The 21,467-nt window shown below is 45.0% G+C and overlaps 1 protein-coding gene across 1 annotated transcript in view; it reads right to left on the reverse strand.

Moving 5' to 3' along the window:
- The window catches only part of CELSR1 (cadherin EGF LAG seven-pass G-type receptor 1), a 314,186-nt gene that overhangs the window by 74,062 nt on the left and 218,657 nt on the right, over window positions 1-21,467 (reverse strand). Inside the window, exons 6-9 of the mRNA XM_060246078.1 lie at window positions 11,723-11,880; window positions 9,668-9,831; window positions 7,682-7,807; window positions 3,542-3,708 (exon numbers count right to left, since the gene is read on the reverse strand). Of these exons, the coding sequence (XP_060102061.1) occupies window positions 3,542-3,708; window positions 7,682-7,807; window positions 9,668-9,831; window positions 11,723-11,880 (615 nt within the window). The remainder of the gene's footprint in view (window positions 1-3,541; window positions 3,709-7,681; window positions 7,808-9,667; window positions 9,832-11,722; window positions 11,881-21,467) is intronic.

Consider the following 21,467-nt stretch of genomic DNA (forward strand, 5'->3'; position numbering starts at 1 on the left):
TTATGCCCTCCCTTTGAACTCTGTTCCTTCCTGTCTGTAACATCTAGGTCGATAATTATGGCAAACAGACTTAATTACCCAAGCTTATATTATGTAATTCCATTTGCCTAGGAAGCTTTATTTGTCTTAGACCCAGGGGTCATTTTGTAGAAAAACAGGTGGTGGAACTCATTTGCATAACTCATTAGCATATGCCCCCCCAGCCAAAAGCAACCCGATGCAAGAAAGGAGAGCCCCAAGTGAGCAAGGCCTGCTTGGGCTGGCTAGAGATTCAGCCTGGGGCTCTCCTGGGCTGCCCCCCCACCAATCACAAGGCCAGCAAGCCACCCGCAACCCAAAATCACATAAGAAGTGGAGAAAGGGTGGCACGGGCTTTTCTAGGGGTTAATGAGGGCTGCTAGGGGTGTGGCAAAGCCCCTGGTGGCTGGCTGGCTGCCCGCTCTCCTAATTCAGGGATTGTTATGCAACTACACCTACTATTCAATGGATAAGGTAGGTGGGGAGGAAGAGAGGGAACCATCAGAAAGGTTCAGGAGCTGCACTCCTGTGAACTCCTGCTGAATCTGAGGCCTGCTTAGACCTACATAAATTAATATATGGTCTATTGTCTGGAAATAATTTCACACCACAAGAAGTTCTGATGTCATTTTATTCTTTTTTACATAAAATGACTTCTGATTGACTTCAGGCCATTGTCACCTGAACCAGCTATTTTCCTCTGAACACGTGCATCTGACAGGCTTCTTACTATCTGTGATGAATCATGTAATTCTGAGTCTGTAACCCATGAGACTTGAACCCTATTTCCACACACTATCTAGAGAGAATTTGAGAAGTAAGTAGTTAGGATGCTGTTTTGTATAATTGGATGAACATAGTAGACTGGGTTGAACCCTATTTTCAATTACCTGGCAATTTCTTTTCCTTCCTTCCTTCCTTCCTTCCTTCCTTCCTTCCTTCCTTCCTTCCTTCCTTCCTTCCTTCCTTCCTTCCTTCCTTCCTTCCTTCCTTCCTCCCTCCCTCCCTCCCTCTCTCTCTCTCTCTGACCGATTTCACACTCACCCTACACCGCTCTGACGTTACTCTTTTCAGTGCGGTGTCCTTCCAATTTCCCACTATCTGCCCTGGGGCTTCAGCCCACATTGGCATTTTTGCGTGGCAAAGAGAAACTGCTAAAAACCAGTTTCTCTTTGCCATGCAAAAACGCGATCTTCGTTGAAGCCCTGGGGCAGATAGTGGGAAATCAGAAGGACGCCGCACTGAAAAGAGGAACATCAGAGTGTGAAATCAGTCTCTCTCTTTCTTTCCTTATTGTATTTTTATGTGTGTGTGTCTGCACCTGGAAGTCATGGCAACTTCTGATGCCTGACCCCTACTGGGGGCCTGGAGGTAGGGTTGCCAATCCCCAGGTGGGGACAGGGGATCCCCCGGTTTGGAGGCCCTTCCCCCCCCCCCGCTTCAGGGTTGTCAGAAAGCAGGGGGAGGGGAGGGAAATGTCTGCTGGGATCTTTGTTATTCCCTATGGAGATTTATTCCCATAGAAAATCATGGAGAATTGATCCGTGGGTATCTGGGGCTCTGGGGGGGGGGCTACGTTTTGAGGTAGAGGCACCAAATTTTCAGTATAGCATCTAGTGCCTCTCCCCAAAATACCCACTAAGTTTCAAAAAGATTGGACCAGGGGGTCCAATTCTATGAGCCCCAAAAGAAGGTGCCCCTATCCTTCATTATTTCCTATGGAAGGAAGCCATTGAAAAGGTGTGCCGTCCCTTTAAATGTGATGGCCAGAACTCCCTTTGGAGTTCAATGATGCTTGTCACACCCTTGATCTTGGCTCCACCCCTAATGTCTCCTGGTTCCACCCCCAAAGTCTCCTGGCTCCACCCCCAAAGTCCCCAGCTATTTCTTGAATTGGACTTGGCAACCCTAGTTAATAATGGATTTATTTTCTTCCACTAAAATAACAACTGCCATGGGCTGCAAAAAATTAAGAATCCTCATAAATGAGTAATTGATTTACTTGTATTTGGAAAACTAATTTATTTTTAAAAAACCTTTTGTGCTATTATTAAGCATACAGAAACAAATTCTGTTATGCATTTTTGTTGAATATTGAAGTATTTTTATTATGTTCAGGACTTAATTAATACTTTACATCTTTAATAAAACTGTTCTCATGAACAGGTGTAGTTAGCACTGAAACGATGCAGCTTGTGCACTAAATTCGGACATGGACTCTTTTCAGTGAATTCTTCTCAACAACAAACACTACAATCTGGTAAACCACAGCCAAGATGTCTCCTGCATAGTAATTTGACCAACGTAACTTGGCTCGTTCAGAGGCACTAATCCTCTGAATCCCAGAGCTGGGAGGCAACAGCAGATGAAGCCTCAGCCTTTATGTCCTGTTGTTGGCTGTTCAGTGGACCTGGCTGGCCATTCTGTGAGACAGGAAGAATGCTGGACTAGATAGACCATTGGTCAGATCCAGCAGGGCTCTTCATATGTTCTTATGTATATAGGCTTCCCAATCCCCAGGTCCCAGCGGGGGATCCCCCGTTTTTACAGGCTTCTCCCCGCCCCCCAGCCAGCTGGCTGGTGGGGGAAGCCCCGCCCCCCACAATCACCATGTAGTTTTAGAGCTCCTGCAGGTCCGTTTTTAAAATATGTGCCATTAAGGCTGAGCAGGAAGCAGGAAACAGGAAGGGCTTCGGAGAACGGCCCCTCCCTTTGTTTTGCTTCGTTTTCAGATCAAGTAAAGTTCTGCAGGAACAAGACCCAGTAAGTATTTGTGTCTGTGAGAGAGGGAGGGGCAGGGGATTCTCTGGTTTGGAGGCCCTCCCCAAACCAGCGTGGGGGGAGGGAAATGTCTACTGGGCACTCTATTATTCCCTATGGAGAATGATTCCCATAGGGAATAATGGGGAATTGATCCGTGGGTATTGGGGGCTCTGGGGGGGGCTATGTTTTGAGGTAGAGGCACCAAATTTTTAGTATAGCATCTAGTGCCTCTCCCCAAAATACCCCCCAAGTTTCAAAACAATTGGACCGGGGGGTCCAATTCCGTGAGCCCCAAAAGATAGTGCCCCTATCCTTCATTATTTCCTATGGAAGAAAGGCATTTAAAAAGGTGTGCTGTCCCTTTAAATGTGATGGCCAGAACTCCCTTGGAGTTCTTATGCTTGTCACACCCTTGTTCCTGGCTCCACCCCCAAAGTCTCCTGGCTCTGCCCCCAAAGTCCCCAGATATTTCTTGAATTGGACTTGGCAACCCTATACGTATACCTTTACAGACCCCACTTCCTCCCAGTTGATCTAGTTATATAAAACCATGTATGAATTATCGAAATAAATAAAGTTCAGATCTTTTTTAAATATCAGAATACTACCTTACCACAAAAAAGTCTTTGAGCCAGTGCTCAAAATCTGTTATAGTTTAAAGCCACAAATTTAAGTTCAGGGTTAGCTTTTGTTATTTAATGAACGTATTTGTATGTTCATTCAATCACGTTTTGTCTCCCGTTAATGAACATATTTGTACCTGAATGTTGATCTTGGATGATGCTCCTGCCTTTGCTTGCATCAACATGCCATTAACCTTCCGAGTTCTAAACATGAGGCCGATGTACCACGGCACAGAAATAGTGATATCAAGATCATGCCAGAAAACCATGCTGTCCCCTGTGAAGCACTGAGGGAAAGACATCACTGAAACAAAGAGAAGGAGGAGAGGCTTTTAACAAAAAGCTTTAAAACATCAAAACAAAACTCTTTCTTCAGCCATTCTCGGTTGCATTGATAAAGAGAGCGAACATAGAAGCAAATCCTCACAAGTAACCGAAAATGGCTGCTTTAAGAACTTGTTTAGACCCCTCATAGCTATAAAAAGCAGATGCAGAAAGGGTTCTTAGCAAAGATGTCATGGCTTCTTACCAGGAAGAACAGAAAATTAGGCAAATATTCTTGAGTTAATTTAGGGGAGCTGCTTGTAGTTGGACTCTGGCAGCATTTTTGGATCCTCATGTGTACTGCATAAAATGTTGATCCCTCAAATCGTTTTTCAAGACACCAAAACAGATACCCAGTCTCTAAGATCCAGTCTGATCTAAATTGATTGTTTTACAAAGAAAAATTCCAATCCAGTACAAAGTCTTAGCTGTGTGCACACAACCTCTCCTCACTGGAGGAGAAAATTAACAAGTGGATGTTGGGGATTTTTTTCTTCTCTTATAGTTACACAGAAACTTTCCTTTAACGAGGTTTCTCAAAACAAAACTTTCTCCCAGCGTTGAATACATGGGACACAGAAATCAGTTGTTCTACTCAGAATGGATAAGACTTTATTTTCCAATGATCTCTAAAAAAACAGTGTATTCAGCGTATAATAAAAAAGCAAAACAGTTTCCAGTTAAAGATAATAAAGCTCTCACACTACGCTCTTTTAGTTGCAACTCTCATGCTCAGAACAATTTCCAGTGTTAATAACAAGGCTCACACACACTATTTTTCTTAGTGAGAAAATCTTATACAATCTTATACCTGCTAGATCCTAAGATTTTGCTTAAGCATCTCAGAAGCTAAGTTTTAAGCTCTCAATATTTCTCCCCTCTAAATTTTATCATCCCAATTTTTTTGTTAAAGATCTTTAACCAAAATGGCTGAGCTCGCCAAAGTAGCCTTTCAGCTCTCTAACAAAACAGCAGCATGATGGGAAATTTTCAAAGCTTTTATAGCTTCTACCCTCTTTCACAAACTTATCTCTGGTATATATCTTTCTTCCTAAGGTCATTTTGACCATCTGCAAGTGCAGATGGACTCCCATGGACTCCCATGTTGGCTAATTTAATCTCAGACCAAACTCAGCTAACGTCTGATGAGCAATTTCACTATCTAGAATTTCCCATCTACTGCTAAAGCAAAACATCTTTCTTGCCAATCCACTTTTTCTCCACCTGAGATTGTCCTCAGATAAACTCTTCTTCTGACCTAGATTATCTTCTGGCAACTATTTCTACAAGCTTACAGGCAACTAGTGATTTTAAGTGCTTCAAACAATGTATAAATGACCTGCAAATTTTAAAGGCTGGTTCATAAAGGGGCCATACAGTGGACAGTATTATGTCACATTTATTAACAACATTACTCAGGATACAATTATTTCTGAGGACAGAGCGAGCATGCAGAGAGGTACGGGACGGTGGCTCAGTGGTAGAGCATCTGCTTGGGAAGCAGAAGGTCCCAGGTTCAATCCCTGGCATCTCCAAAAAAGGGTCCAGGCAAATAGGTGTGAAAAACCTCAGCTTGAGTCCCTGGAGAGCCGCTGCAAGTCTGGGAAGACAATACTGACTTTGATGGACCAAGGGTCTGATTCAGTATAAGGCAGCTTCATATGTTCATATGTACTAGTACCTATGTTCAGATAGTTTGAGTATCTAACTACTTATTCATCACATTGAAGGTGTGTAGGACTCAAAGACTTATTTTTTCCTTGGAAAGTAAGGAGTTAAAATTGTATGCAACTGATAGCTTTGGATTTTGTAATAAATTGTTCTTGTTGCTGTTATTAATTTCATTTTATACTACCTATAGCCAAAGCTCTCTGGGCAGTTTACAAGTATGACAACAATATTAAAATACAATAAATATAACATTAAGAATTAAAAATTAAAGATAACATGATTTTTTAAAAAAACAACAACAACAGTAGACCAGACCTGAAAAGACTTAACTCAAAGTGAAAGGAAAGTATCTGCCTATTATATCAGTTTCCCTCCCAAATTGCTAGAGCTTCCGGGAAAACCATAGAGTTTTCCTGGAAGCTCCTCGAATGGCCGGCGCTTGACGTTGCCGGCACAATGATGTCACTTGTGAGTGATGTCATCGTGCTGCTGATGTCGGGAGGAGATTCCCCCCCCCATCGGCCCAATGTAGGCTGGTGGGTTGGGGACCTCCCAAGTGGGTCCAAGAGCTTGTACAAAACAAACAGAAGATCATGGCAGAGAGTGACTGGAGAAAACCCGAAGAGGTTCCGTGCTGACCAGCCTCACAAACAGAAAACTTGCACAAAACAATTAGAAATGTTTATAAACTCTTAATTACACTCTCATACAAAATATTTCAAATATCATACCCTGACGTACATGCAGTGCAACAGAAGGACATAAAAGAGTAAGTTAAAGATATAGTCTTGAAATGTTTCCAAAAAAGTCCTTCCACTTCAAAGGAATCCTCGGTCCTGTTCCTGAGGAAACCACGTGATGATAAGAGCTTCAATATATCCAGTATATCTTATGTATAGTAGTCTTAAAAGACAGCAAACACAGCAACGAGGCACTGTATTTTTTGCTCCATAAGACGCACTTCCCCCCCAAAAAAAGTGGGGGGGGGGGAAAGTGTGTGCGTCTTAAGGAGCAAATACTGCAAAAAATTCACACAGACGCCTCTAAAAACTAGGTGCGCCTTACGGTCAGGTGCGTCTTATGGAGCAAAAAATACTAGTGCTTTTATCTTCCCTCATTTCACCAGAAGTTTAACCAGCTTTTCATCAATTATCAGAGCATGGCAAGATTCCACTATTTTTTGCACACAATCAAGCCACAGTTTACAAGGTCTTGACCTTGAGGCTGGTCATCACGGAACCTCTGGGTTTTCTCCAGTAAGGCCCAGGAGCTTGGTAACCCTACCCAGTTGGAAAGCCAGTTTGGTGTAGTGGTTAAGTGTGCGGACTCTTATCTGGGAGAACCGGGTTTGATTCCCCACTCCTCCACTTGCAGCTGCTGGAATGGCCTTGGGCCAGCCATAGCTCTGGCAGAGGTTGTCCTTGAAAGGGCAGCTTCTGTGAGAGCCCTCTCCAGCTCCACCCACCTCACAGGGTGTTTGCTGTGGGGGAGGAAGGTAAAGGAGATTGTGAGCCGCTCTGAGACTCTTCGGAGTGGAGGGTGGGATATAAATCCAATATCTTCATCTACCTCACAGGGTGTCTGTTGTGGGGAAGGAAGGTAAAGGAGATTGTGAGCCGCTCTGAGACTCTTCGGAATGGAGGGCGGGATATAAATCCAATATCTTCATCTACCTCACAGGGTGTCTGTTGTGGGGGAGGAAGGGAAAGGAGATTGTGAGCCGCTCTGAGACTCTTCGGAGTGGAGGGCGGGATATAAATCCAATATCTTCATCTACCTCACAGGGTGTCTGTTGTGGGGGAGGAAGGGAAAGGAGATTGTGAGCCACTCTGAGACTCTTCGGAGTGGAGGGCGGGATATAAATCCAATATCTTCATCTACCTCACAGGGTGTCTGTTGTGGGGGAGGAAGGGAAAGGAGATTGTGAGCCGCTCTGAGACTCTTCGGAGTGGAGGGCGGGATATAAATCCAATATCTTCATCTACCTCACAGGGTGTCTGTTGTGGGGGAGGAAGGGAAAGGAGATTGTGAGCCGCTCTGAGAGTCTTCGGAGTGGAGGGCGGGATATAAATCCAATATCTTCTTCTTCTTCTACCCGTTACAGTGGCCCAGCAGATGCTTTCCCTGCCCTGTCCTGGGTGGGCTATAAAAAGAGGTCTTCATAAGGTACGTTAAGTTAAAATGCAAGGTAGGTGTGCCACATGCTGCTGCAGGGCTGTCCTGTAACAATTCCGTTATGGGATGTTTCACTTACCGAGTGGAACAAGGATGAAAAATCTTACCTTGCTCACAGTTTTTCCCACCATACCGCAGGGGACAGTCGCAAGAGTAGGTATTCCATTTGTTCATACAGATACCCCCGTTCTGACACCAGTTGGTAGTACAATATTTCTTCTGAGCTGCGCAGCCTGAAATGTCATCAGAAACTATTTAGCCTGCATATGGTTAATTCCCCCATGCCAAGAGCAAACTGCAGCATATCTCACTGCTAAGCTTCTGAAAGTCTGCACTTCTGCTCCTGCCAGCAAAACCAGCAAAGAGTGCCTTGACTGCAATGGGGAGGGGGGGGGGGTGTTCCACGAAGTGTTCCATAGCTTGAGTGGGATTTCTCCCTTTTCAAATCACAATTGCTGGACCATGCAGTTTTGAAACATGGAAAAGTTCTTAAGAGCAGACTTCTAGATAACAGGGGGAACAGAATGCAAGTGAAGAGTCTCTCTAGACTGACAATTCATAGGCAATCTAGGCTTGTGTTAGGAATTCTATGTTCAGAGTTTTCTGGGATTTTTGAAATTCAGTTATCTGGCACATGACAAGTCAATTTGGATCATGACTGTGGAGTGAAAGGAGGGAGGGTTTAAGTCCCCCCCCAAAAAAACAAAAACTGCTTTCCTGACCTAAAATAGCCCCTGGAGCCGTTTAAGGGAGGGGCGGTGGCTCAGTGATAGAGCATCTGCTTGGTAAGCAGAAGGTCCCAGGTTCAATCCCCGGCATCTCCAACTAAAAGGGTCCAGGCAAATAGATGTGAAAACCCTCAGCTTGAGACCCTGGAGAACCGCTGCCAGTCTGAGTAGACAATACTGATTTTGATGGACCGAGGGTCTGATTCAATATAAGGCAGCTTCATATGTTCATATGTACTCTCTAGAGTAAAATAGAACATCATAGGATCCCTCCCCCCTTGTGGCATGATCTCTACCTCTGCATGCTGATAACAGCCTAAAAAAAAAAAATCACTGAGCACTCTGGACAAGGAAGTCTTAGCACGTCAGTTCTGGCCTTATGACAAGGCCCTCAGAACTTGAATTTTGCTTTAACCATGCATGAAGCACATGGCACCACAGGGTTGCCAGGTCTTATCTAGATGCCAATGGGGGATGCCAGTCCTCTTCTTGGGAATCTTTGGTATATGTTTGAAGTATGTGCACCACAGTGACATCACCCAGAAGGTGGACCCTCTATTATTTTGGGGGGAAATCAATGGTCACCATAGAGTTTTTTCTCAAATGCTAGAACATCCCCTGTGTGATGTGCCTGGCACAATGACATCATCACCAGGTGACATCATTGTGCCGGAAATGTCAGGTACACTGGAGCTCTTCGGGGGCAAGGCTCCCCCTGTCAAACACCTCCATGGCAGTGGACTGGAGGCCCCAAAAGCAGGGGAACCCCCATTCCCATCAGAGAAGTGAGAATTCTACAAGTTAACTCCCAGAAAACTTTTTGTGCTTTTACAGAATGCAGGCACTTCTTAAGCCGCCCTGAGCCTGCTTCGGCAGGGAGGGCGGGATATAAATTGAATCAAATAAACAAATAAAATAAAGTGGCACTTAATTTTCAGATGATCCAAACTGTGTTACAGTAAATAGGCAAAGAATTGCAGTTTTTGAAACCAATTTATTGCTTTGTCCATTTTGGACAAAAATACTTAAATATCAAAGCTGCTCAAGTCCATCAAATGTTCTTTCACAGAAGCACCATTAATTACTGTGGGCTCCCATACAGGCTACATTAAAAATTGAGTCTATTCAAGAAAGCTGGTGGAGAATGTCACTTCAAATACATATGTAGAGGAATTCACCCACATGCATTAAAGTGTTTGGTAATCTGATTATGCACAAAGGTTTTAGACTGTTCTGGCAGCCATTTTACTTACCTAAGAAAACAGAGGTCTTAGATTTCTTATAGTGTGCATAATTAAAAGGCTGAAATGCAAGGTGGGTATGCCACATATTGCTGCAAAAGTATTTTAGTGTCGGGCTCTGTACCTGCAAGAGTGCCGTTGTTTGCTATGTAGCTGGCCATGTCGATTGGTTTGCTGTCAATGGAGAGGTTTCTCATGCAGCCGACAAACTGTCTGTTGTGAACAGGAAAATCCTCAGGCAAGTTTGGCACTCCTCCCAGGAGCAGGGGGCCAGTTAGATCCAAAGACCTAAAAAATAAGAAAGCTGGTGACATTTGTGCTGGAGATAATCTTCAGGAAATCCCACCCCCGGCAAAAAAAGCCCCCTCTTTCCCTAAAGAAATTTAGTGCAATAATAAGTTTCTCCTTTCCAGGAACAGACCAATAGAAGAGCCCTGCAGGATCACACTGAGAGCCCATCAACTGTAGCATCATTTTTCAGCACATGCTTCTAGAGGGAATAGAGGCAACATTCCTTTCCTCTTGTTTGTACCTGGAAACTAGAATTCAGAGGCATATATACCAGCCTACCAACCATGGCTACCAGTTGCTGGCAGATCTAAATTCTTCTGTTTTCTTTTAACCCACCTATAACAGCCATCTGGAGGGACGGTGGCTCAGTGGTAGAGCATCTGCTTGGTAAGCAGAAGGTCCCAGGTTCAAGCCCCGGCATCTCCAAAAAAGGGTCCAGGCAAATATGTGTGAAAAAACCTCAGCTTGAGACCCTGGAGAGCCGCTGCCAGTCTGAGAAGACAAGACTGACTTTGATGGACCAAGGGTCTGATTCAGTATAAGGCAGCTTCATATGTTCATCTAAGCCAGTGTGCAATATGATGGTACTGAATTCTACAAGTTAACTATGCACTGTACAAAACAGTGCTTCCTTTTAACTGTTAGGTGATCCCGAGTATGACAGACAAACAGACTCTCTGTTTATTTTCTTTATAATGTCATTACACCATCATCTGGATTATATTCCTTTTAAACGAAAAAGCCTAAACACTCAATGGGAAGATGCTCCACTTCTCATTCCTTCCCCAAATCATTTTAGTGACTCTTTACTTGGTCACCCTCACTTGTAAGAAGTGGATCATGCAAACTGAGATTCTCAGTCATCTTTCATTCAGGGCCATGTTCTTTTTGAGTAAACATGGTACTTATTTTTAAATGTTTGCACTCTTGCTCCAGCTTAGCTTTCTTCTTTAACCTCTCTTCATACTTGTTCTAGAGGTCTTTGTTCTTTTGAGATCAATGTTCCAGTAAGAGTAAAGAGTACACCTGTTCTCTCATGTCTCCACCCACCAAATATGGCTGCCTTTTTCCTTTGGAACTCACTGCCCTCAGATATGTGCAGGATTTAGTCCATCTCATTCTTTAAGAAGCATCTTGAGGCATTTAGATGGTCACATCTCTTCCCATTGATTGAAATATTTTACACCAGCAGTTTTGTCTTCCCATATCTTTCCTTATCCCTTCCAACTTATTTATAGGTTATTCACTTAGACCAGGGGTGGCCAAACTGTGGCTCGGGAGCCACATGTGGCTCTTTCACACATATTGTGTGGCCCTTGACGCGCCCCCCATTGGCCATCTTGGAGAAGGCATTTCTCTCTTTAAATCACTTCTCCAAGCCACATTTAACGTTAAAGCTGCTTTCTTTCTACCTCTCCCCCTCATTTATTTGACTCCCTCCCAACCTCCCTAACAGCTCTCAGCCATCTGATGTTCATGTCTAGTGCTCTCAAACATCTGACATTTATTCTATGTGGCTCTTACATTAAGCAAGTTTGGCCACCCCTGACTTAAGACTGTAAGCTTGGGGGAAGGGGTCTGTTTTTTTAAAATGATATGATTTAAAAATTCAATATTTTTATTCAGTGCAGCCCTGAGTGGTTTTATGTTTGGGTGCTTAAGAAAGTATTGTTATATTATGTCTAATCTGACTTCAATGCACAAATGCAAGCCCTCGCTTAGAGCCACATTTGAAACAGAGTTTGGCTCGTCCATCCTAAGAACATCCAGAAGAGTAGAAGGAAGGGTCTGATTGGTATCTGCTGCATAATCTTCAGGAAATCCCACCCCCAGTGGCCAATCGCAGGTAAGGAATTTTTTTTAAAAAAAACAAACACCCTTTTCTTACTTTTTGGAGCCAGTCTGTGTTCCCTGAGCAGCGCAAGAATAGTTTCCAATAAGGCTTCCAAACCGCACAGCCACCGCTGTATCACAGTCATCCACCGTCACAACTGCCACTTTCTCTCCTGAAGGCCCATGAGGAATGCCCAGTCTTCCTATGTTGGGCTTCCAGAACAAAGAGAACACAAAATGAGCAACTTCATCTTCATTGCACATAAGAAAAAACTCAATCATAACATTTGCTTGTTCAAGATATTCTTTGCAGGACTAACCCCAAGCTGCATTAAAAAATCATATTGCCCAATACACCTTAGCGGTTAGAGTGTCAGACTAGAATCCCCACTCTATGGAAGCTTAATGCATGACCTTGGGCAGTAATACAATCTCCACCTAACTTGTCTCAGAGGGTGATGACTATAATGTGTAGGAGAGAGATGATTAAATATCTAAGTAAACACATTAGTCTATATTAGGGTTGCCAAGTCCAATTCAAGAAATATCTGGGGACTTTGGGGGTGGAGCCAGGAGACTTTCGGGGTGGAGCCAGGAGACATTGGGGTGGAGCCAGGAGCAAGGATGTGACAAGCATAATTGAACTCCAAAGGGAGTTCTGGCCATCACATTTAAAGGGACCGCACATCTTTTAAATGCCTTCCTCCCATAGGAAATAATGAGGGATAGGGGCACCTTCTTTGGGGGCTCATAGAATTGGACCCCCTGGTTCAATCTTTTTGAAACTTAGGGAGTATTTTGGGGAGAGCCACTGGATACTATACTGAAAATTTGGTGTCTCTACCTCAAAAAACAGGGCCCCCAGAGCCCCAGATACCTGTGGATCAATTCTCCATTATTTTCTATGGGAATAAGGCTCCATAGGGAATCATGAGTACCCAGCAGACATTTCCCTCCCCTCCCCCCGCTTTCTAATTACTCTGAAGCGGGGAGAGGGCCTCCAAACCGGGGGATCCCCTGCCCCCACCTGGGGATTGGCAACCCTAGTCTATATAGTATTAGCAATATGTGGCCCTCATCTGCAGATACTTCATTCATTCATTCATTCATTCATTCATTCATTCATTCATTCATTTATTCCGTAACTTATATCCCACCCTTCCCACAAGTGGCTCAGGGCGGCTTACAACAAACAATAAAACAATAAAATCGGAACAAAGTTATTACATTTAAAATCAAGCATTTAAAAACCTAAAAACCTTAAAATTTTTACATTGAAGCTATACAGTATAATCAGCAAACCAAGGCCACGCAGACATTAAACAGATATTTTTGCAAACTCAGGGCATTCCCTAGGTTTGTGGAAAAAATTGATAACAACAAATGAACAGTGGGGGTTTAAATTCCTCCCAAATAATAATAAAAAAAGTGTTATCTGCACAGATGCAAGCACAGAGATTGCTCCTACCTCAGGCCCGGTGCACAAAGCACGGTAGGCTGAGAGCCATACTGGGTGTAGCGGTGGATAGCAGGCTGAGGAGCAGAGCTAGGCTCGACACTGGGAGGGAGGGACGTGAGATCGCTCTCATGAGTCTCCCCCCCCCCCCACTGAGCATCTCTCCCCCAAGGGGAACCAGCAGCAACTGGGGGGAGGAATTCCCTCCCTGCAAGTCTCACGGGTCTTCACTTGTTTTATTATTAACATCAAAGCAAGCAAACAAACATCTCTGCAAAATCTAAAACAACATTTCAAATGTGAAAATGGTTTTTGCAATCAATACAACGGCTTCGTAATGACCAGGGTCATTGGAAGAGACAAAAAAAAGTTAAAAGGCAGCAGGAAAATAAGAAGACACGAGATGAGCTAAACGGACGCAAACAAGGAAACCATGGCCTTCAGTTTGCACCGTCTCAGCTAGGCTGTTAACAACAGGATATTTTGGAGGTTATTAATTGGTTGTCATAAATTGGAAGCAACTTGATGGCACTCAGCACAGACACACTGACACATTGATGAGGGGCACTATTCTAAATGAAAAAGCACAGCCGCAGTTTACAAGACAGCTGTTTTTTAGATATTGCTCACAAGCTCATTTAGTTATCTCTGCTACTGAGAGGTCAACATAAGTTCTGGCCACAAGGAGGGGCAGTTCAGTAAAAAACAAACAACCCCAAAACAGTCTGATCTAAGTGACGCATTCACCAGTACAATATTGCTTGCACAGAAGAAAATGTCATAGGAATAGCAGAAAGCCCATGTATTATTGTCTGCTAAACTGCAATTAGCGGCCCCGTGGCGCAGAGTGGTAAAGCTGCAGTACTGTGGTCTGAACTCTCTGCTCACGACCTGAGTTTGATTCCGGAGGAAGCTGGATTTAGGTAGCCGGCCCAAGGTTGACTCAGCCTTCCATCCTTCCGAGGTCGGTAAAATGAGTACCCAGCTTGCTGGGGGGAAAGCATAGATGATTGGGGAAGGCAATGGCAAACCACCCCATAAAAAGTCTGCCGTGAAAACGTTGTGAAAGCAACATCACCCCAGAGTCGGAAACGACTGGTGCTTGCACAGGGGAATGCTGATCACGGAAAAGCCTCACCTGGGCAGATCTTTCCATGGGGGGATTGATGCTAGCCCAGATGTAGAATGGCTTGGGCCTGGCCGCTTAGCAACAGCCCAAATACGGTGGGTTTGTGCTGGGGGCAGGGTGGCTCGCCCTCTAGGACAAGGCGGGGTCAGGGGGTGACCCCAGGGAGAGCCAGTTTGGTGTAGTGGTTAAGTGTGTGGACTCTTATCTGGGAGAACTGGGTTTGATTCCCCACTCCTCCACTTGCACCTGCTGGAATGGCCTTGGGTCAGCCATAGCTCTGGCAGAGGTTGTCCTTGAAAGGGCAGCTGCTGTGAGAGTCTTCTCAGCCCCACCCATCTCACAGGGTGTCTGTTGTGGGGGAGGAAGGTAAAGGAGATTGTGAGCCGCTCTGAGACTCTTTGTAGTGGAGGGCGGGATATAAATCCAATATCTTCTTCTTCTTCTTCCTTCTAGGCTTTATCCCTGCCAATTACAGGTTTCGATAAGTTTATTCAATAAAGCGGCCCGGTTTTATACCCAACATACTGTGTCTGCCTCTTCATTCCGACTGGGTGGGCAAAAGCTACACTGTACCAGAATTCACTTAGCAGCAAAGGCCATCCACCAGAGCAGTAAAATGCCTGGCGATGAAAGCAGGCAAGAATGGGCAGGTGTAGGGTACAAGAGATTTTGGAGTCATGGCAAAACATTTTTTCACCCACATTAGAAAGTCAGAGAATCTCTACGAATGTTCAAGGAAAACCTGAACTTCCATCTCTCGGAATGCAAGATTGTTAGGGCTTCTGAGTATCCTACTCACTTCATTTAGCTGCTGGGGGAAACAGTGACGTTACTAAAGTTTACATGTATTCAGGTATTATTCGTAACAGAAACATTCAGGTATTATTCATACCTGAAACAATGTTCTGAGCCAGTTTATTTCATTATTTCATTTTATATTCCACCCTTCCCAAATGGGCTCAGGGCAGATTACAATAAGATTTAAAAAAATCAGATAAATACAACGATTAAAATCAGTTTAAAACAGCATACTTTAAATCCATCACTGCATGGTTCCAGCTGTCGCCACTGGGCCTGTAAGGAATGTCAGATCTGGGCCATAAATGATGGAAGCTGACTTCAGCAGAGGGCCAGATGTTTGATGGATGCCCGCCACCTCAGTCAAAGGCTAATGGAACAGCTCTATTTTACAGGTCCTGCAGAACGGCAATAAGTTCCGCAGGCCCCTGACTGCGACTAGGATAGGGTTGCCAATCCCCAGGTGGGGGCAGGGGATCCCCCGGTTTGGAGGCCCTCCCCCCGCTTCAGGGTCATCAGAAAGCGGGGGGAGGGGAGGGAAATGTCTGCTGGGAACTCTGTCATTCCCTATGGAGATTTATTCCCATATAAAATCATGGAGAATTGATCTGTGGGTATCTGGAGCTCTGGGGGGGCTGTTTTTTGTGGTAGAGGCACCAAATTTTCAGTATAGCATCTAGTGCCTCTCCCCAAAATACTCCCCATGACCAGGGGGTCCAATTCTATGAGCCCCAAAAGAAGGTGCCCCTATCCTTCATTATTTCCTATGGAAGGAAGGAACTGAAAAGGTGTGCCGTCCCTTTAAATGTGATGGCCATAACTCCCTTTGGAGTTCAATGATGCTTGTCACAGCCTTGATCTTGGCTCCACCCCTAGTGCCTCCTGGCTCCACCCCTAATGCCTCCTGGCTCCACCCCCAACGTCTCCTGGCTCCACCCCCAAAGTCCCCAGATATTTCTTGAATTGGACTTGACAACGCTAGACTAGGAGCATGTTCCACCAGGCCGGGGTCAAGGCAGAAAAAGCCCTGGCCTTGGTTGAGGCTAGGCAGCCATCTTTTGAGACACACAAAAAGGTTCCCTTACATAGGAAATTAGAAAATCAGAAAGAAGACTAAGTTAGGACTCTTCTCCTTGTTCTGCTTTTCTATCAGCAAGGATTTTTTTTTTACATGTAGAGAAACACACAGTTATACAATTCCTCCTGCCCCTTCCTCTGCCAGTGCTTTGAAGCGGTAACATTCAGATGGAGATACCTGTATTGCTGTCTGTGAGAACTAGGCCTCAGAAAAGTCTTATTTTCTGCAGATTCCATTAGTAATTTAACTTGGGATATATTTAAGAACAAATAAAATTATAGAATAAAAATTGATGTTCCACATGGATATTTAACCATTTTTATACCATCAGATGCCAAGATCTACCTGACCTTAGCTATTTTAATGTAAATTTATTAATTTTATTTAGCACACTTTAGCCTTTTCACCAAAAACCGTTCTTGAAGCATTTTATAACACATTAAAAACTTGAAGATAATTTAAAACACACACACACACACACACACACGAAAGCAACAATAGACTTGAACCCACATACTTGTAGGACCAAATCAGACACAAGAGCTTGGCTTTTATGGCCAAAACTTTCTGAAGATGCTATCCTACGAATAAGTAACATTGAAATCTCTCAGACATGTGCATTCTCTGCTGTAGCTCCTCCCTTGGGGGAACAGCTGGGCTGAAGAGGCCAGGAAGTGAACTCATTCTGCAGAATGTGCAAAACAGAAATGTTCAGAGGATATTTTTTATAAAGGCCAGAATCCTATAGATATAAAAGCCAAGCCATACAGGTGACAACTCACCTACCCTCCCATTGGCTGAGCTGTGTATCATTCAATCCCTCCAGCCCCAAGACAGACAAGGATTGTGCCACTGGGGAAGCTGCTTTCACATACTATTGGCCCTTCCCGACAAGTTCTCCATTTTCCCTCAGTGGCTGTTGCTAGACAACCATAGTACCCCCAGCTTAGTTCTGTCAGTAAATGGCAGGGGAGGAGGCCCTTTCACAGCCTATTTTGGCTTTGAGGGAGAACTCATTGAAGCAAGTCCTGACTAGAGTTGCTAGCTCCAGGATGAGAAACTCCTAGAGATTTTATGGTGGAGTCTACAGAAGCCAGAGTTGAGGGGGAGAGGCTTCAGTTGAATATAATGCCTTAGATTCCATCCTCCAAAGCAGTTATTTTATCCAGGGGGAGAGAGATTTGTTGTCTGGAGTTCAGTTGTGATCCCACCTGGAGGTTTGCTACAGTTTGCCTGGCAGCACCCTCTGGGTGACTTGATGCTACCGAACTGGCATGCCTTAACTAGGCCTGGCTGCTTGCTACTGTTCAGCAGCAGCCGCCCTAGGACTACAATGGTGGTGTAGCAGTTAGTGCTTCAGAGCAGGGTCTGCCAGCCCCAGGTACTTGCTGTAGAAGCTGACTGGGTGATTTTGGACCAGTCACAGAATTTCAGCCTAACCTACCTCACAGGGTTGTTGTGCAGATCAAAAGAGGGAGAGAACAATGATGTAAGCTGCTTTGGTCCCCACTGCAGAGAAAGACTGTACATTTCCTAGGTAGAGGCTGCAGGGAGAGGGGAGAAGATGGAAAGCTAGAGACAGAAGAACAGATCAAGGTAGGTTGATGGCTGGCCGGGAAGAGGAAAGGGTTGCCAACTCCAGGCTGGGAAATTCCTGCAGATTTTAGGGGTGGGGTTTGAGGAGGGGTGGGACCTCAGACAGGTACAATGTGATAGTCTTCACCCTCCAAACCAGCCATTTCCTCCTGTGGAACCATTGTTCCCAATTTTCAGGTGAGGGCTGGAGATCACTTGGAATTACATCTGCTCTTCAGATGACAGAGATTTTCCTTGGAGAAAATGGCTGCTTTACAAGGTGGACTCTGTCATTATACCCTGCTGAGGTCATTTCCCTCCTGTTTTGGTCCCCACTGCTAGGTGGAGGCTGCAGGAAGAGGGGAGAAGATGGAAAGCTGAAGTCAGATCACTTCCCCTACAGAAAACAGCCACCTTGAGGCACATACTGTATGGTATATCATAACACAACCATGCCAGGCCAAAAAGACAGATCATACCACAAACACACTCTGATGCTAAAAGCTGCAAGGCTGGATAAACAGGAAAATGTGGCAATAATGCACTGCAGACAAAAGGAATGCTAAGTTTCAGTGTCTGTATGATCGTCATAGTATGATGCCAAAACAAACTGATGCTGAGTGCCCAAGGCCAGGGCCCTCATCCAGAGCCTTTTTCTAGAAGAGCCTTATTCCTAGTTGTGTTATAATTGAACAGATGGGTATGTGTGTGTGTGTGTGACTTTTATAAGGGTTTATAGTCCACGGCAGTGTTTATTGTCTGCATCATCCTACTTCACTGCAGGGGAGGAATTCTAGCAGGAGCTCCTTTGCAGATTAGGCCACCCACCCCCCAATGTAGCCAATCCTCCAAGAGCTTTCAAGGTTTTTTTGGAAGCTCTTGGAGGACTGGATACATCAGGAGTGTGTGGCCTAATATGTAAAGGAGCTCCTGCTAGAATTCCACCCCTGCTTCACTGCATTGTCTTCTACATTTGTAAACAACTTCCTCCATGGTATATGGTGTATTAAGCCTTAGATTGTTTTGTTTATTTACACTGTTTTCTAGTTTTGCAATCTGCGTCCTTATGCCATCTGACTGCAGCACTGTACTTTGTAATCTGTCTTCAGTCTTAAACCGTTTTCCCACACAGCTTACCTCAGAGTGACGTCCCTCTTCACCGCGCAGCGTCTGCTCGGATTTCCCACCATCTGCACCATCGCTAACGTAAACTGGGTTTCAGCGATTTACATTTGCGACGCAGAAGCCCCGGCACTTCCTGCTTCTGCGGAGCAGATGGTGGGAAATCCGAGCAGACGCTGCGTGGTGAAGAGGGACGTCACTCCGAGGTAAGCTGTGTGGGAAAACGGTTATAGTGTGAAACACAGGCTATAAATGAAGTAAAATAAATAAATAGCAGGAAACACTGTTCAAAACACAAGAGTGTAAACAATACTATCAATACTAACATCATCTTCAATACTGAAAAGAGGTAACCAACTTCAATCTAATTCTGAGGCCTTCCAGAAAAGTTAAGATTTTTATCTTTAAAAAAATGGAATACCATTTAAATCTATGATGCGAGTGATAATAAGGCATGTTGTGTAGGTTAGAACAGAACCTCATAAATGGTTAATGGAAGGCGGCTTTCTCCTCAGTGAAGGAGTACATCCACTTTTTTCCTCCCAGTCAACCTGGCAAGGCAGGCAAGTCCTAGGAATTCTTCTCAAAATTCTTAACAGGCTCCAGGCGAGGCCAATTTAAGCTGTTTTGACACTCTAAACAAAATGGTGTAATACCCCTGCCTCTCTCATTCATCAGACCCTGCAGCATTTGGGTCTGATATGGCACCTTGTCTCCCACAGTGTTCAGTGTGTTCTGGATGCTGGCACATCCATGCTTCACTCCTCCACTGGGCTTCCACTTCTTGATGCCACTCCTGTCCCTTGCAAGTTCTTCGGTTTCTGCCATCCTAGAACCAGAACCTCTATCTTTGTTTCCAGCTCCCCACTGTATATTCTGACAAGCAGATATACATGTAGCAAGGAAACTGGAAAAGTGAATCTTCTTTCCACATTAGGTTGCCAATCTTTAGGAGGAGTCGTGTGATCTCCTGGAACTACAATTCCTTCTTTTTTTTTATTTGTTAGCTTCTTTAACCAATGGTCTTAAGCGCAAGATAAAACAAGACCAGATTCTTCTGGCTACAAGCATAGCCAGCTTCAAGGGGGGATTGGATAAGCATATGGAGCAGAGGTCCACCAGTGGCTATTAGCTACAGCATATTGTTGGAACTCTCTGTCTGGGACAGTGATGCTCTGTATTCTTGGTGCTTGGGCAAAGTGAGAGGGCTCCTAGCCCCACCGTTGGACCTCCTGATGGCACTTGGGTTTTTTAGCCACTGTGTGACAAAGAATGTTGGACTGGATGGGCCATTGACCTGATCCAACATAGCTTCTCTTATGTCCTTAAGACAGTATATACATAAAATCAAAGAGTTGGAAGGGACCTCCAGGGTCATCTAGTCCAACCCCCTGCACAATGCAGGAAACTCACAAATACCTCCCCCTAAATTCACAGGATCTTCAATGTTGTCAGATGGCCATCTAGCCTCTGTTTAAAAACCTCCAAAGAAGGAAAGCCCACCACCTCCTGAGGAAGCCTGTTCCACTGAGGAACCGCTCTAACAGTCAGGAAGTTCTTCCTGATGTTGAGCCGGAAACTCTTTTGATTTAATTTTAACTCATTGATTCTGGTCCTACCTTCTGGGGCCACAGAAAACAATTCCACACCATCCTCTATATGACAGCCCTTTAAGTACTTGAAGAGGGTGATCATATCACCTCTCAGCCGCCTCCTCTCCAGGCTAAACATCCCCAGCTCCTTCAATCTTTCTTCATAGGACTTGGTCTCCAGACCCCTCACCATCTTCATTGCTGTGCTCTGGACCTGTTCCAGCTTGACTATATCCTTCTTAAAATGTGGTGCCCAAAACTGAACACAAGACTCCAGGTGAGGTCTTACCAGAGCAGAGTAAAGCGATACCATCACATCATGTGATCTGGACACTATACTTCTGTTGATACAGCCCAAAAATGCATTTGCCTTTTTAGTCACACATCACACTGTTGACTCATGTTCAGTGTATGGTCCACTAAGACCCCGAGATCCTTTTCGCACATACTACTGCTAAGACAAGTCTCCCCCATCCTATAACCATGCATTCGATTTTTCCTACCTAAATGCAGAACTTTACATTTATCCATGTTAAAATTCATTTTATTGGTTTTAGCCCAGTTTTCCAGCCTGTCAAGGTCATCCTATATCCATGATGGCGAACCTATGACACGCGTGTCACTGGTGACACGCGAGGCAATTTGGCTGACACACCGGAAACCAAGGAGCGTGGCGAGCCACGAGTCCTTTGGAGGCTGCTGAGCCCGTCTCGGAGGAGCAGCAGCTGCTAAGGTGAAGGCGAGAGGAGGCGGCAGCAGCGCAGCAGGCCGCCGCCGCCGCCTCTTTCCCCGGCTCCAGGCCAGGGGTGGGAGGGAAGGTTGGCCGACGCTGCCAGCGCCTCGCCTTGACCTGGGGGTGGGAGGAGACAGCCTCCTGGCGCAACCCGTCCCCCACCCAAAGCAGAGGCAGCCAAACGCGCCTCCTCCTCCTCGCAACAGGGCCGAGCTTTGCAACCCCCTTTTCCTGCCCTCCCCGGGGCCTGAGAAAATAGGTGGGTACAGCAAAAAAGAAAAAAAGAGCATTGCAAAAAAAGAGGCGGGGGGGGAAAG

Source organism: Heteronotia binoei, chromosome 8, assembly GCF_032191835.1.
Source record: "Heteronotia binoei isolate CCM8104 ecotype False Entrance Well chromosome 8, APGP_CSIRO_Hbin_v1, whole genome shotgun sequence".
Classification (NCBI taxonomy): Eukaryota; Metazoa; Chordata; class Lepidosauria; order Squamata; family Gekkonidae; genus Heteronotia; species Heteronotia binoei.